The sequence below is a fragment of the Scyliorhinus torazame genome, chromosome 12, assembly GCF_047496885.1.
Source record: "Scyliorhinus torazame isolate Kashiwa2021f chromosome 12, sScyTor2.1, whole genome shotgun sequence".
Lineage (NCBI taxonomy): Eukaryota > Metazoa > Chordata > Chondrichthyes > Carcharhiniformes > Scyliorhinidae > Scyliorhinus > Scyliorhinus torazame.
The window spans coordinates 38,387,758-38,405,304 of record NC_092718.1 but is presented as its reverse complement, the minus strand read 5'-3'; the positions used below and the strand labels follow the sequence as shown (position 1 = coordinate 38,405,304).

Below are 17,547 nucleotides of genomic sequence, written 5' to 3'. Positions count from 1 at the left end.
ATAATTCAGGTCTCTCATCTTTGTCTTTATGAATCTTATATATTGAATGATGTGGAGATGCCGGCGTTGGACTGGGGTGAGCACACCTGAGGAAGGAGCAGCGCTCCAAAAGCTAGTGACAGCGAAACAAACCTGTTGGACTTTAACCTGGTGTTGTAAGACTTCTTATTATATATTGAAGGCAGGTAATGATAGCCATAGGCTAATGAGTGGATGAATCCCAAAGTAAGGGTTTTGACCACTTTAAGGGCATTCCTTCAAGGCAATTGTACTGGGAATAGGCGCAAGTGGGGTGGGAAGAGATTTTCTCCCCTGAATGGGGAGGCTCAAGAAGAGGCTGGAAATTAAAGAGCTGAAAAACGTATTGAGCTGTGCTGCCTTCTGCCATGTACATTAGGAAGAATATGGATGGTTCGAGGAATACTATCCAGGAAAAGTGAATGAGGCTCTGAGATAGTAGGACCTTGTAACTATGTCCAGCCTATATGTAATAACACACACAACTTTGAGTTTTAACTTTTAGTGTAAGAAAGCATCAGCAGTTGCTTGTGAATTTATAAGTGCACTTTTCCAGATTATAAATTATTTAAAGTGTAGTTGAGATCATGTGCAAAGTACTGAGAAGTACACCAGATTCTAAATTTGGTTATGAAAATTTTAAACATTGAAGATAGCTAAATTTGAATGATATTGCATTTTTAATTAAAGAAAATTTGTAAGAGTAAGTTGAGTATTGCCGAACTTTGGAGTTTCTTGGGACTTTATTGGAAGTGTAATATGAGTTCACGTTTAAGTGGCACAAAGGTATGTGGAACAACGATTTCACAATCCGATTTTATATTTTCATGGTGGATACATGGCTTCTGTCTTCCATGAATATATATTACGAATGAGCATCCATGCTATCCTCTAGACAACCTCCTAAATGTGAATAAACAGCTTAAAATTTGAAACGCAACAATTGTCCAATGGTTGTCGCAACCAACAGCAATGTACAATGGTCAGGCATCTCAGTATTGTGTTCTCCCTGCCCTATCCTAGTGCATGACCTAAGGCTGCTTGGAGTCCATAATCATTAAATTAGTGCTCATTTTTTTTTTTTTTTTTTTTTGGAAGTGCAAATTTTGTTTCTGGAATATAACAGTTTTGGGTTTTGGGTTGCACCTTTTGTTGATCTTCTGTATCCACAACAAATAGTGTATAATGTGAAGTTTGTGCCTGTTTTGGTGGGTGGTTTAGATAGACTAATGAAACTAAGTTTCAACTTTATAAAGAGCTGTTATCAGATCTGTGTTCAGTTTTGACATAGCTTTGCTGGAATATATTTGGGGATCAAATGTGCTGATTTTACTTAATTTGGACTCGGTGGTTACGATTCTGGCATCCAAGTTGCAGTGGTTATCTTGTGTTGAAGTACCATTCCAGGGCTTCAGAACATCACTTGGACTGACACATTGTAACACAATACCAAGATACTGTTGCATTGTCAGAGGTGTTATCCTTTTGATACAAAGTGCAGAGTCTCATCTGTCTGTTTTGGCAATTAGAACATAGAAACAGGAGTAGGCCATTAGCCCCAGAGGTTTGTTGTACATTACGGCTGATTAGGGCAGCACGGTGGCGCAGTGGTTACCACTGCTACCTCACGGCGGCAACGACCGGGGTTCAATCCCGGCCCAGGGTCACTGTCCGTGTGGAGTTTGCACATTCTCCTTGTCTCTGCGTGGGTCTCACCCCCCACAATCCAAAAAGATGGGACAGGTAGGTGAATCGGCCATGCTAAATTGCCCCTTAATGAGGGGGGGTTAAAGAATTGGGTGTTCTAAATTTTTTTTTAAAATTACGGCTGATCTGCATCTTGGCTTCATTAATCTTCCATGCCCCACAAGATCCTTACCCATTAATCTTCCATGCCCCACAAGATCCTTACCCATTGATCTTTGAATATAAAATTTCAATTGAAACAACCTTCACAGTTTTTTTAAATGAATTAATTCCAGATGTTCATTACCCCTTGTAATGATATGTAATTAGGTACGCCAGTGAAGGGTTAATTATTACATCTCCGTGTTATACAAACACGAGAGGGCACCAGCAGTTTCCAGTTCCTCGGAATACTGGGCAGTGAGTAAGAGTTAGCAAAGGAGAAGTATTGATCACGGCACAAGGAGTAGTTTAGATTAGAGAGAGAGAGTTAACACGAGGCCATCATTAGTTAATACTAGATTACAGATTACTGTTTAACAGATTCAACCTTACTTTATTAATAGTTATAGCTCAGTAGTGTGTGTGAACTTTATTCAATTAATTGTTATTCAATTGATTAGTTTTGCTTCAATCTAAAGATTGGTGGTTTCTTTATCATCAGACCATTCGGGATCACAAGGCAAAGAATGATAACATATTACTACAAAGTGTAATATAACACCCATTGTATGGGAGGATAAATCCTTATTGATAACCTTAATCTAATTTTAAGATTGTACCGCCTTGTTCTAGATTTCCAAAACAGAAGAAATAGTTTCTCCGTCTATACCCTATCAAAATCCAATATCATTTTAATCTTGATTAAATCACCCCAAACATTCTGATCCCAAGAAAATACAAGTCAAGTTTATGAACACTGATCACAATTTTATCCTCTAAACCATGAAATGATTGTTGAATCTGAGCTCGCCCTGCTATGGCCATACATCTTTCCTGTGATTCAGTACCCAAAATTGAACATAGTCCACGAAATGGCATTTTATTTATTCTTTCCTGGCTTGTGGACATCGCTGGCAAGATCAGCATTTGTTTCCCATCCTTAATTGTCTTTGAAGTGAGTGGTTTGTAAGGATATTTCAGAGAGCAGCCAAGTCACCCACACTGCTGTAAGTCTGAAGTCGCATGTTGGCCATATAATAATAATCTTTATTGTCACAAGTCATTACATTAACACTGCAATGAAGTTACTGTTAAAATCCCCTAGTCACAACATTCCGGCGCCTGTTTGGGTACACCGAGGGAGAATTCAGAATGTCTAATTCACCTAACAGCACATCTTTCGAGACTTGTGGGAGGAAACCGGAACACCCGGAGGAAACCCATGCAGACACAGGTAGAACATGCAGACTCCACACAGATAGTAACCCAAGCCAGGAATCGAACCTGGGACCCTGGAGCAGTGAAGCAACAGTGCTAGCCACTGTGCTACCATGCTGCCCATGGCCTCACAGAGCTAATTACCTTCCCCAAAGAATCATAGAATCCCTACAAAATCATGGAATCCCTATAGTGAAGAAGAAGGCCATTTGGCCCAACGGGTCTGCACCAACCCTTGGAAAGAGCACTCTACCTAGGCCCAATCCCTCGCCCTATCCCTATAACCCAACATAATCTTTTTGATGCTAAGGGGCAATTTATCATGGCCAATTCACTTAACCTGCACACTTTTGGACTGTGGGAGGAAACCAAAGCATCCAGAGGAATCCGACACGGGGAGAATGTGTAAACTCCACACAGTCGCCCAAGGCTGGAATAGAACCCCTGCCGCTGTGAGTCAGGAGTGCGAACCACTGTGCCACCATGCTGGGTATTGGTGAACCAGGTAGGTTTTTAATCACGATCAATAGATGCGAACCCATGTCACCAGTGCATTAGCTTGAGCCTTTGGAGTACTAGTTCAGTCTTGTTACTGTTTTATCACTGTCTCTCTCAAAATCTGATCTAAGGCTTTGCATTGCTGAGCGTGGCTTCCTTGCTTTTGGGCTAAAACTCCCTTGAGATAAAGAGCAACAGTCCATTAGCCTTTACAATTACTTTTTGTATTGTGCTGACCGTTAGGACATCTAAATCCCACTGCCCCTCCATAGCTTCTAATTTCTTGCAATGAAGTAAATATTCAAATTTTTAATTTCTCCTTTTCTGATCCGCAGTGCATAATCTGATGCATTCCCACATTGAACTCCATCAGCCATAGTTCTTCTTCACCACCCCCAACTCTTGTACACAAAGATAGATTTTGAAGATGGCGAGAGAAAAGAAAGGGGTTTATGAAGGACTTTGAGATCAGTAACTAATGCTACGAATAGGGCAAAGGGAGGAATTGCATAAAAGGCTGGATGCTGTCAGTAATATCATGCCCAAGAGATGAACGGCTGTAAAATATTGCAGAGGTGGTTTAAATCTGGTCAATGAGGAATTTGAAGGCGGGGGGGGAGGTCTTTGGCGGGGGTCAATTAAGGGGCAATTTAGCATGGCCAATCCACCTAACCTGCACATCTTTGGGTTGTGGGGGTGAAACCCGGGGAGATTTTAAATTAATACATTAATGCACTATAAGCCAATGGAAATGATGGACAAGCAATATGTGATGTGGGCTGTTACGAATTGGACCAGTTGGATTATATTGAGATCAGGGGAGACATGAGAGAAACATGGTTTGGAATGTGATAATGGGTCCAATGGATTTGGTGATGAAACGATGAAAAGGGTGGAGACAGACGATGAATGTTCTCCCAGATTTTTTTCTGTTATGCAAACCAATTATTGCTGGTCTCCTAGCCAGTACTTGTACCAAATTGATAAGTGTCATTGAAACAGACATTTCTGGGTGTTTCCAGACCCAGACGTCCTTGTTGAAATTTGTGTGGGTTTTTTTTCTTCGAACCCAGGTCCTCAGCGCCGTGTGGCAGCAGTGCTAACCACTGCACCACCATGCCGCCCGACAAATTTGTTTTTTGACAAGGATTGAGATCCACTTGCTTTTGCCCAAGATTATCATGGTTCCAGAATGATTCATTCATTGAACCTTGGTAATTAGTAGTTTCACAGGACTTCTCAAAGGAATCTGATGTTTCCACAAATTTCCAAACTTTAGTTTTGCATAGGACAAATTTCTGCAATGAAGGCTTTAGAAACCATGCAGAAAATGTCTCCATTGCTTTGTAAATTAATGCTTTGGAGCTTGATGTTTGATCCCGATTCAGTAGTTTAGGATTAGGCTCTTGCAGGGACATCCGTGTTCAAATATAGGAAAATATTTCTGGAAAAAATTGGCATGCTCACTTTCTACCGCTTACCGTGCACAGTTTATATGTCCTGAGACCTGATGTGTACTTGTAGAACACCTTTGATGACCACTGTGGAGGAGCTTACAGATAAACCTGCCTTTCCTTGCCAGCTGTGGAACTTATTGTGGTAAACATCCTTGCAAGGAAAAAGGGCGAAATTATTTTTTTTAATTGGCAATGACCAAGAGAATCCGTTATGCCGATTGTTCCCTTCACAAAATTATTGGTAGTTTGAGTTTATGAAATTAAGAAACAAGAACCTAGAGTTTACTTTGCAGACCCATTGAACTGTTACCAGTCACATCTTCCTTTGCCTGCTGTCATACAATTAGAAATCCATAGGACTAATGCATCAATGTAGAAAACTGGCGAGAGTTAGATTATCTTTTGAAATTATTTTGGATAATGGCATGATTATCCTAAATTATTTTGAATGATGACATAATTATCCTTAAATAGAAAATATCCTATTGTGTAACGTTACTTGGAAGTAAAACTAAACTCTTGTGCAAATAGTTAACTCTTGACACCCTGTTGTGAGGATTGAGCCTATTATGGGACTGGATCCGATCTCATTTGCACTCAGGCCTGGCATAAACTAGTTAATGGGCTAAATCCTGAGGAAGTTTTGATGCGTTCATAAGGTATTTGAATCCAAGAGAAATTAAAAAATAATGTTCAAAACTTGTTATTAATTTTGAGACTTTGAAAACTCATTTGGCGCAAGGTTAGTTCTTGTAATTATAGGAATAGATTTCCAACTTCCAAATATTGTACAGTTGCCACATTAATTGCAGGATGCTGGATTGTTTTTCCAGAAATTGGCATGTTTTGGGGGTATCTTTGAGAGGATGTAATGGTGATTTGCAAGTTGTGGAAATAACAAAACCAAAGCCATTTTTTTGGGTTAGAATTCGGTGTGATTCAAAAGTCAATAACATCTATTATTCTTTTGATAAAGCATTTTTTCATAATCACTTTCACACTACCCCATCAAGTTGTAACAGCACTATTCTTTTGCTTTTTTGAAATGTTTCCGATTAAAGGGCAATTTAGCGTGGCTGATCTATCTTTGGGTTGTGGGGGTGAGATCCACGCAAACACTTGGTGAATGTGCAAACTCCACACAGACAGTGACCCGGCGCCAGGATTAAACCCGGGTCCTCGGCACCGTGAGGCAGCAGTGCTAACCACTGCACCAACGTGCCGCCCTACCATTCTTTTGCTAATTAAACAATGACACTGCACAATCTGGAGCCATTTCTAAAACCAACTACCATTATTTGCTAAATACGTTTTTTTTTTTCATTATTCGTTCATGGCATTTGTTGCCCATCCCTGAGGGCATTTAAGAGTCAACCACATTACTGTGGGTCTGGAGTCACATGTAGGCCAGACCAGGTAAGGATGGTAGATTTCCTTCCCTAACGGACATTAGGTGGTGCAGTGGGTTAGCCCTGCTGCCTCACGGCGCCGAGGGCCCAGGTTCGATCCCGGTTCTGGGTCACTGTCCGTGTGGAGTTTGCACTTTCTCCCCATGTTTGCGTGGGTTTCGCCCCCACAACCCAAAGATGTGCAGGGTAGGTGAATTGGCCACAATAAATTGCCCCTTAATTGGAAAAAAAATGAATTGGGTACTCTAAATTTTTTTTTTTTTTTTTAAACTGTGAACCAGATGGGCTTTTATGACAATGGTTTCATGGTCACCATAAGTCTTCCAAATTTTTTAATTGAATTCAAATTTCGCCATCTGCCATGATGAGATTCGAACCCAGGTCCCAGAGCATTACCCTGGATTATTAGACCAGTGACAATACCACTGCACCACTGCCGCCCCATGCTCAGATAAGATTTTTTTTAAAACACCAGTTATAGAAAATGTTAACTTTCTTGATGATAGAAGCTATTTATTTCCTCAATAGGTTGAAATTCACAGTTCTTAATGACTGAGCTCAGGTTTCCTATTCAGAAACCAGTATTAATTGAGTTAACGTTACTCAACTGATTTGTTTTCAGGTCTTACACCACACTTCTCGGCCACTCAAGGGTACACTGGGGCCAAAGCGCTAGCTCACAGAACAGACCTCAGGAACAGCGGAGCCGGAACAGAATATCTACAGTTATCCAGCCATTGAGACAAAGCACAGCAGAGGTGGTAGACCTTACTGTGGATGAAGATGGTAAGTGTGTTTTGTTTCTCGAGCTTATTGGGAACTCCTTTTGCAATCTGATTGGAAGCTTGGATAGTCGACCTTTTAAATATACAGCATACATGGACCTATTGTGAATATGTGAAAATTTTTAAAAATAAATTGGAGTACCCAATTATTTTTTTCCAATTAATGGGCAATTTAGTGTGGCCAGTCTACCTAGCCTGCACATCTTTGAGTTGTGGGGGTGAAACCCACGCAAACATGGGGAGAATGTGCAAACTCCACACGGACTGTGACCCAGAGCCGGGACCGAACCTGGGACCTCGGCGCCGTGAGGCAGCAATGCTAACCACTGCACCACCATGCTGCCCTGATGTATTAATAGTTTTCGTGAATTGAGGTCGCATTTTCCTTTTCTGATCACACATTGCTCCATATCATTGCCTGGAATTCTGCACTTGAATTTCAGTATATAAGCCACATTATTGGCTTTCACTTGCTAAACCACGATTGATGGTGTTTGGAAAAATTAATGGTAATTTCCTGACTTGCCTGTAGATACTGTGAAATGATCTCTCCAAGTCTGTGTGCTGCTGATTACCATCATGATGAAATTTGGACAATAATTGATGTATAAGTTGACTCCTAAACCACTTATTGCCAAATCAGTGCTCTATGCTACTTAGATCAGCTGCAGTAGCTAACATGGCGACCAATCTACCCTGTATATTCCTGGGAAATAAATTCTGGCTGTCAAGTGCAGCTGTTTCCGACACAAACTAGATTGAATAGCAGGATACCTAATTTCCATCTTTCCTCTGTTAACTGAGCTCTCCTAAAGTTGATATTGTACACCTTGGCGAAGAGATATTATCTGAGATTCAAACTATTTGTAAGTTCAATTCCTCTTAGTCATTACATAGTGATCAGAATTTGGAATCCTTTTTTTTTTTTTTAAATGTACTTTATTCCAAACATGTGTAAAACAGCAACAAATAAAATGCACACTCCACAAAATCACAGTCCATAGTTGGTACAATTTTCCCCCCTTTTGCATACTCCGGCAACACAAAACAGCCATAACATCCAACCTCAGCAGATTTAGCTGCTCCATCTGACACCAACTCTGTTCTCTCCCCCCCCAGTTTATGGTCCCTTAGAAAGTCATTGGCCTCTTCTCTGAAAGTAGTACTCCCAACCGTCGAAAGTGACCCAAAGTCTCACTGGGTGCAACACCCCAAACCAAATCTTCCTCTGGTACAAAACAGGCTTGGCCCTGTTGAATCCAGCACGCCTCTTCGCCAGCTCTGTGCCAATGTCCTGGTATATTTGGACACCATTCCCCTCTCATTCGCAGTCTTGCTTCTCCCTGGCCCACCTTAGAATCTTCTCCTTATCCACAAACTTCTGCAACTGCACAATTCCCGCCCATAGCGGCTCCGCCACTCTCAGCTTCTGCCTCAAGGACTTGTGAGCCCGGTCCATCTCTGTCCAGCAACTTCTCCTCCACAGGCCCGGTCAGCATCCTCGAGGTAGACTTTATGGCGCTCGTTCCTTCCACACCCTCTGGCAGACCCACAATTTGCAAGTTCAGCCACCTGGACCTGTCCTTCTGTTACTCCACCTTCACTCGCAGTGACTTGCGTAGATGCTCCAGGATACCTTTTTCCGCCTCCAAAGACGAGATCCGATCACTCTGGTCAGACATCACCTTCTCCACTGGACTATCGTCACCCCTTGCACCTCGAGGCACTTCTCCACCCGGTCCATCGATCCTTGCAGAGGTGCTACTGCTCCCTCAATCACCTTCGACCAGTCGGCATGTATCTCCTTCCTTTGCTGGCGAATTTCCTCTCTGATGAATGCCATCAACTGCTCCGTCTGGGGCTTTCCCACTAGCGAACACCCTTCCCCCTCTGCAATTGTTGCTGTGCCACAGGTCCCCTCCAATTCCTTAGCCAGGTCTTTAACTTTTTTTGCCAGTTCTGGTAGCCAGTAGACATGCCAATCTTGGGGAGAACCTCTCCCTCTACACATTCTGCACCCTTTTCTGCTGGAGATACCCTGCTAGGGAGCATAAAGAGCCCAAACCAACGCCCACTAGCCAGAGCTGCCCTGTGTGCAACCACTCACTCCATGGCCTCCACCAGTAGTTCCAGGATTTGGAACCCTGGCTGAAATTTCACTGTCTTTGTCCGGGGTAATTAAAATTAATTGTGACCATTTCATTGCAGCCTGCACTGCGATAAACATGCCCACCTTTGTGGAAACATTAGCAAGCCATCACCCTGAAATAGAATTAAGCTTTTCTTCGCAGACATGGGGAGAATGTGCAGACTCCACACAGGCTGGGTCACTGTCTGTGTGGAGTCTGCACGTTCTCCCCGTGTCTGCGTGGGTTTCCTCCGGGTGCTCCGGTTTCTTCTCACAGTCCAAAGATGTGCAGGTTAGGTGTATTGGCCATGCTAAATTGCCCTTGGTGTCCAAAAAGGAGGGGTTATTGGGTTAAGGGGATAGGGTGGAAGTGAGGGCTTAAGTGGGTCGGTGCAGACTCGATGGGCCGAATGGCCTCCTTCTGCACTGTATGTTCTATTAGGCAGTATTCTTATATTGTGCATTGCATGACGAATGCATGAGTAATAAATTGTGACAGCTTGGCCGAGTTGATGGCGACCTTTTCTTTAAATCAAGAAGATCATGGATTCCAACCTTGGGCCAGAATTTGAGCACATAACCTGGATGATGCTCCAGTGCATTACATAGAAAGTATTGCATGTCTGAGGGTGCTGTCTTTCCGGTGAGATGTTGAACCCAAGCCCTATTTTCCTGCTCGGTTCCAGTATTTGAAGTGTTCTTTCTGGGTATTGGCTAACATTTCTCCCTCAATCAGCGTCATAGAAAAATCAATCAATCAAATTTCCTTTTCATGCACAAATTGGCTGCCATGTTTACTACATAATGTAACAACACTTCAAAACTTAATTCATTGTGTGATGCACCAGTTTATTTTGGAAATATATACATTGCAGCTTTCATTTTAAAAATGAACAAATGCCAAAGATATAATTGATTTACTGAATGGGATAGCACTTGCTATTGAAATTGGTAGTTTTTTTGATCAGCCAAGAGGCAAGCCTCTATCCTTTTTTTTTTAATAAATATTTTATTTAAAATTTTTGGTCAACCAACACAGTACATTGTGCATCCTTTACACAACATTATAACAATACAGATAATAATGACCTTTTTTTTATATAAACAAAAAACAACAAATAAATAAATATTAAATAACAAAAATGAAAACTAGCCCTAATTGGCAACTGCCTTGTCACAGGCTATCCCCCCCCCCCCCCCCCCCCCCCCCCCAAAGTCCTGGGCTGCTGCTGCTGCCTTCTTTTTTCCCCCATCTATCTTTCCGCAAGATATTCGACGAACGGTTGCCACCGCCTGGTGAACCCTTGAGCCGACCCCCTTAGGACGAACTTAATCCGCTCTAGCTTTATGAACCCCGCCATATCATTTATCCAGGTCTCCACCCCCGGGGGCTTGGCTTCTTTCCACATTAGCAATATCCTGCGCCGGGCTACTAGGGACGCAAAGGCCAAAACATCGGCCTCTCTCGCCTCCTGCACTCCCGGCTCTTGTGCAACCCCAAATATAGCCAACCCCCAGCTTGGTTCGACCCGGACTCCTACTACTTTTGAAAGCGCCTTTGTCACCCCCACCCAAAACCCCTGTAGTGCCGGGCATGACCAAAACATATGGGTATGATTCGCTGGGCTTCTCGAGCACCTCGCACACCTATCCTCCACCCCAAAAAATTTACTGAGCCGTGTTCCAGTCATATGTGCCCTGTGTAATACCTTAAACTGAATCAGGCTTAGCCTGGCGCACGAGGACGACGAGTTTACCCTGTTTAGGGCATCTGCCCACAGCCCCTCCTCGATCTCCTCCCCTAACTCTTCTTCCCATTTCCTTTTTAGTTCGTCCACCATAGTCTCCCCTTCGTCCCTCATTTCCCTATATATATCCGACACACCATCCCCCACCCATTTCTTTGAGATGACTCTGTCCTGCACCTCTTGTGTCGGGAGCTGCGGGAATTCCCTCACCTGTTGCCTCGCAAAAGCCCTCAATTGCATGTACCTGAATGCATTCCCTTGGGGCAACCCATATTTCTCGGTCAGCGCTCCCAGACTTGCGAACTTCCCGTCCACAAATAGATCTTTCAGTTGCGTTATTCCTGCTCTTTGCCACATTCCATATCCCCCATCCATTCCCCCCGGGGCAAACCTATGGTTGTTTCTTATCGGGGACCCCCCCAATGCTCCGGTCTTTCCCCTATGTCGTCTCCACTGTCCCCAAATCTTCAGTGTAGCTACCACCACCGGGCTCGTGGTGTAGTTCCTCGGTGAGAACGGCAATGGGGCTGTCACCATAGCCTGCAGGCTGGTCCCCCTACAGGACGCCCTCTCTAATCTCTTCCACGCCGCTCCCTCCTCCTCTCCCATCCACTTACTCACCATTGAAATATTAGCGGCCCAATAATAATCACTTAGGCTCGGTAATGCCAGCCCCCCCCCTATCCCTACTACGCTGTAAGAATCCCTTCCTCACTCTCGGAGTCTTCCCGGCCCAAACAAAACCCATGATGCTCTTTTCTATCCTTTTAAAAAAAGCCTTCGTGATCACCACCGGGAGGCACTGAAACACAAAGAGGAATCTCGGGAGGACCACCATCTTAACCGCCTGCACCCTCCCTGCCATTGACAGTGCTACCATATCCCATCTCTTGAAATCTTCCTCCATCTGTTCCACCAACCGCGTTAAATTTAGCCTGTGCAATGTGCCCCAATTCTTAGCTATCTGGATCCCCAGGTAACGAAAGTCTCTTGTTACCTTCCTCAACGGTAGGTCTTCTATTTCTCTACTCTGCTCCCCTGGATGCACCACAAACAGCTCACTCTTCCCCATGTTCAATTTATACCCTGAAAAATCCCCAAACTCCCCAAGTATCCGCATTATTTCTGGCATCCCCTCCGCCGGATCCGCCACATATAGTAGCAGATCATCCGCATATAAAGATACCCGGTGTTCTTCTCCTCCCCTAAGTATTCCCCTCCATCTCTTGGAACCTCTCAGCGCTATCGCCAGGGGCTCAATCGCCAGTGCAAACAGTAATGGGGACAGAGGACATCCCTGCCTTGTCCCTCTATGGAGCCGAAAATATGCCGATCCCCGTCCATTCGTGACCACACTCGCCACTGGGGCCCTATACAACAGCTGCACCCATCTAACATACCCCTCTCCAAAACCAAATCTCCTCAACACCTCCCACAGATAATCCCATTCCACTCTATCAAATGCTTTCTCGGCATCCATCGCCACTACTATCTCCGTTTCACCCTCTGGTGGGGCCATCATCATTACCCCTAACAGCCTCCGTATATTCGTGTTCAGCTGTCTCCCCTTCACAAACCCAGTTTGGTCCTCGTGAACCACCCCCGGGACACATTCCTCTATTCTCATTGCCATTACCTTGGCCAGGACCTTGGCATCCACATTTAGGAGGGAAATTGGTCTGTAGGACCCGCATTGTAGCGGATCCTTTTCCTTCTTTAAGAGAAGCGATATCGTTGCTTCAGACATAGTCGGGGGCAGTTGTCCCCTTTCCTTTGCCTCGTTAAAGGTCCTCGTCAGTACCGGGGCGAGCAAGTCCAAATACTTTCTGTAAAATTCAACTGGGAATCCGTCCGGTCCCGGGGCCTTTCCCGTCTGCATGTTCCTAATTCCTTTCACCACTTCTTCTACCGTAATCTGTGCTCCCAGTCCCACCCTTTCCTGCTCTTCCACCTTGGGAATTTCCAGCCGATCCAAAAAATCCATCATTCTCTCCCTCCCATCCGGGGGTTGAGCTTCATACAATTTTTTATAAAATGTCTTGAACACTTCATTCACTCTCTCCGCCCCCCGCTCCATCTCTCCTTCCTCATCCCTCACTCCCCCTATTTCCCTCGCTGCTCCCCTTTTCCTCAATTGGTGTGCCAGCAATCTGCTCGCCTTCTCCCCATATTCATACTGTACACCCTGCGCCTTCCTCCATTGTGCCTCTGCAGTGCCTGTAGTCAGCAAGTCAAATTCCACATGCAGCCTTTGCCTTTCCCTGTACAGTCCTTCCTCCGGTGCTTCCGCATATTGTCTGTCCACCCTCAAAAGTTCTTGCAGCAACCGCTCCCGTTCCTTACTCTCCTGCTTCCCTTTATGTGCCCTTATTGATATCAGCTCCCCCCTAACCACCGCCTTCAACGCCTCCCAGACCACTCCCACCTGAACCTCCCCATTGTCATTGAGTTCCAAGTACTTTTCAATACATCCCCTCACCCTTAGGCACACCCCCTCATCCGCCATTAGTCCCATGTCCATTCTCCAGGGTGGGCGCCCTCCTGTTTCCTCCCCTATCTCCAAGTCTACCCAGTGTGGGGCATGATCCGAAATGGCTATAGCCGTATATTCCATTCCCCTCACCCTCGGGATCAATGCCCTACCCAACACAAAAAAGTCTATGCGCGAATAGACTTTATGGACATAGGAGAAAAACGAGAACTCCTTACTCCTAGGTCTACTGAATCTCCACGGGTCCACACCCCCCATCTGCTCCATAAAATCCTTAAGCACCTTGGCTGCTGCCGGCCTCCTACCAGTCCTGGACTTCGACCTATCCAGCCTTGGTTCCAACACCGTGTTAAAGTCTCCCCCCATTATCAGCTTTCCCGTCTCTAGGTCCGGGATGCGTCCTAGCATTCGCCTCATAAAGTTGGCATCATCCCAGTTCGGGGCATACACGTTTACCAAAACCACCATCTCTCCCTGTAATTTGCCACTCACCATCACGTATCTGCCCCCGTTATCCACCACTATAGTCTTTGCCTCGAACATTACCCGCTTCCCCACTAATATAGCCACCCCCCTGTTTTTCGCATCCAGCCCCGAATGGAACACCTGCCCCACCCATCCTTTACGCAGCCTAACCTGGTCTATCAGTTTCAGGTGCGTTTCCTGTAACATAACCACATCTGCTTTAAGTTTCTTAAGGTGTGCGAGTACTCGTGCCCTCTTTATCGGCCCGTTGAGCCCTCTCACGTTCCACGTGATCAGCCGAGTTGGGGGGCTTCCCACCCCCCCCCCCCTTGCCGGTTAGCCATCATCTTTTTCCAGCTTCTCACCCAGTTCCCACGCAGCTGTATCACCCCCAGGCGGTGCCCCCCCGCCCATCCTCTCCCGTACCCACTCCCCCCTTTCCCCAGCAGCAGCAACCCAGTAATTCCCCCCTCCCACCCCCCCCCGCTAGACCCCCCGCTAGCGTAATTACTCCCCCCATGTTGCTCCCAGAAGTCAGCAAACTCTGGCTGACCTCGGCTTCCCCCCGTGACCACGGCTCGCACCGTGCGACGCCCCCTCCTTCCTGCTTCTCTATTCCCGCCATAATTATCATAGCGCGGGAACCAAGCCCGCGCCTCTCCCTCGGCCCCGCCTCCCATGGCCAACGCCCCATCTCCTCTCCCTCCCCACCTCCCCCCATCACCACCTGTGGGAGAAAGAAAAGTTACCACATCGCAGGATTAGTACATAAAACCCCTCTTTGCCCCCCACATTCGCCCCACCACTTTGTCCAAACGTTCTTTTTCATACTCCACTCATTCCAAGAAGTTATGAACTGTCCTTCAGATTTCCACAAAAATGATAAGTATCTTTGCTTGCGAATATCTTTTATATATGAACTACTCAGTAATCAATTGTTATTAGCTGATTCAAATAATGACATGAGAATCATTTGTTCCTTCATGGAGACAAATATAGGATTAATCACTAACATCAAGAAAGTGAGGGCAATGGCCACTGCAGGCAAAAATTACTCAAAAATGGAATAGATTCCCTGCATCCATGTTCATTTTTTTTAAAGGATTTTTTCTTAAGTAGTGGAGCACAACTTCGGAGTACTATTTGCAATCCTACTTTCGCAGTTGTATTGTTTTTATTTGCATTTTATGCATTTATTTTTTATTTTTTTATAAATTTAGAGTACCCAATTCCTTTTTTCCAATTAAGTGGCAATTTAGCGTGGCCAATCCACCTACCCTGCACATCTTTGGGTTGTGGGGGCGAAACCCATGCAAATACGGGAAGAATGTGCAAACTCCATACGGACAGTGACCCAGAACCGGGATCGAACCTGGGACCTTGGTGCCGTGAGACAGCAGTGCGAACAACACCGCCACCGTGCTGTCCATTTTATCCATTTATTACCATGAATATTTGCCAAAATAAACTAGATTGCAAACCCAGCTTGTTGTCTTTGCAACTAGTTAGCTTGTTTTTTTTAATCCTTCCTGCATACAGAACAGTCTGTGGTAGATTTTCAGGAGACAAATTAAAAAGTAAATTGTTAAAAGTTACAACTGAAAAGAAGCGTGTGGACGTGTTTTCGGTAATGTAAAAAACTCCTGAGTTAAAAAACTTTATTCAAATTATCTTGAGTATTGCTGAAAAAAAGTGAGATTCTGTCAAAACTTGTCTTGCGCTCATTAGGACTGAATTGCAAGAGTACCAAATCTCAAAGGGAAAAGCAATTTACGGCACATCAGAAGAGGGTGCTGATTATTTGGCAAGTGGACTTTGATTGGTAGAGGCATTACCATGGGGCATTCCCCAGGAAACAGTTAACTGCAAAGCTTTTGTTTAACTTCAAACCAAACACATTTATTTGAATTGTAATTGCCATGAGGAATGAAGTAGGGAATGGCTTCATCCCCCCCCCCCGGCCCCAAGCACATAGTTTTTCTGTCTACAAAGGACAGGGCCCTGTGCGTGAATATATGCAGCTTTTAGCATGCGTGTGTATGTGTATCCAAGGTGGAGCCAGCAAGCCATTAAAATCTCTGTTCACACCCGTGCAAAGGGCTGGAAAATTTCAGCCTGACTGATCTTAAATTAGTTATTGGTGTAATTCTTTGCACATTAAGGATTCTTTGGTAAGTCCTGTCCAATCACAGAATCACATCTCATGTTGAACACTATGTTCTGAGTTTTGCAGCAAGAGCTGGTAGAGTACGGTCAGTACTTTGCCTGTTGCAAACAGCCAAAGGGATGTGCTGTTTGATACGATCCATCTGTCATTGAGACATGCAGCCTACATATCTGGCATCACACTGGCACTGCAATTCAAATTAACTTGCTAAATTTGTTATTTTGGTCAGAATACTAAGTCCAAACGAGCTTTTTGATTCAATGCAGGGATTTTGAAAGTTCTAGCCTGCATTTTCGCATTTTCCTGTTGTAAAATATAATTTCAGAGAGCTGGGGTTGTTGTTCTTCACCACCAGCCTATCTGCCCGTCGTAAATTGAACTGAATTTGTGCAATATCACTTTTTTTTTTACAAGAAAAGAGTTCTGTACTAGGAATATGACACCAAGGAATGGAGAATTATTTTAGTCTATGAGCCTTGTGTCCTCAGTGCAGTTAGTGAGAACCCTCAGGCCCAACGCTGTATGAGACACAAACATTAAACCAATTGTTTAAAATTGCTCATTTTAAAAAAAAAAAATTTTTATTCAAATGTTCACACTATCAACAAGAAAATACAGAAAGAAAAGAACAACCCCCCCCCCCCCCCCAATATACATAAATAATAAATTAACAGCCTTCATCAACTCAAAGGCAAATATACATGCCCACTCAAGAAAAACACCCCCCCCCCCCCCCCCCCCGGGGGGGGGGGTTGCTGCTGCTGCTGACCATCTTCTAATGTTCTGCCAGGAAGTCTAGGAACGGTTGCCACCTCCTGAAGAACCCTTGCACCGATACCCTTGAGGCAAATTTCACCCTCTCCAATTTAATAAACCCTGCCATATCGTTGATCCAGGATTCCACGCTTGGGGGCCTCGCATCCTACCACTGAAGAAGAATCCTTCGCAGGGCTGCAAAGGCCAGAATACCGGCCTCTTTCGCCTCCTGCAACCCCGGCTCCTCTGCACCCCCCCCCCCCCCCCCCCCCCCCCCCAAATATTGCGAGCCCCCAGCCCAGCTTGACCCTGGAACCTACCACCCTCGACACCGTCCTTGCTACACCATTCCAAAAGTCCTCCAGCGCTGGGCACGCCCAGAACATGTGGATGTGGTTTGCTGGGCTCCCAGAGCACCTAACACACCTGTCCTCGCACCCAAAGAACCGGCTTATCCTTGCCCCGGTCATGTGAGCCTTATGCAGCACCTCGCGCAAGAGGAGGAAGAGTTCACCCTCCCTAGGGCATCCGCCCACGTCCCCTCGTCAGTCTCCTCACC

The 17,547-nt window shown here is 45.0% G+C and overlaps 1 protein-coding gene across 2 annotated transcripts in view; it reads left to right on the top strand.

The window, feature by feature from the left end:
* rnf111 (ring finger protein 111) overlaps nt 1–17,547 on the top strand; it is a 195,989-nt gene that overhangs the window by 128,355 nt on the left and 50,087 nt on the right. For both annotated transcript variants that reach the window (XM_072470709.1, XM_072470708.1), the window contains exon 4: nt 7,071–7,234. In XM_072470709.1, coding sequence (XP_072326810.1) covers nt 7,071–7,234 — 164 coding nt within the window. The remainder of the gene's footprint in view (nt 1–7,070; nt 7,235–17,547) is intronic.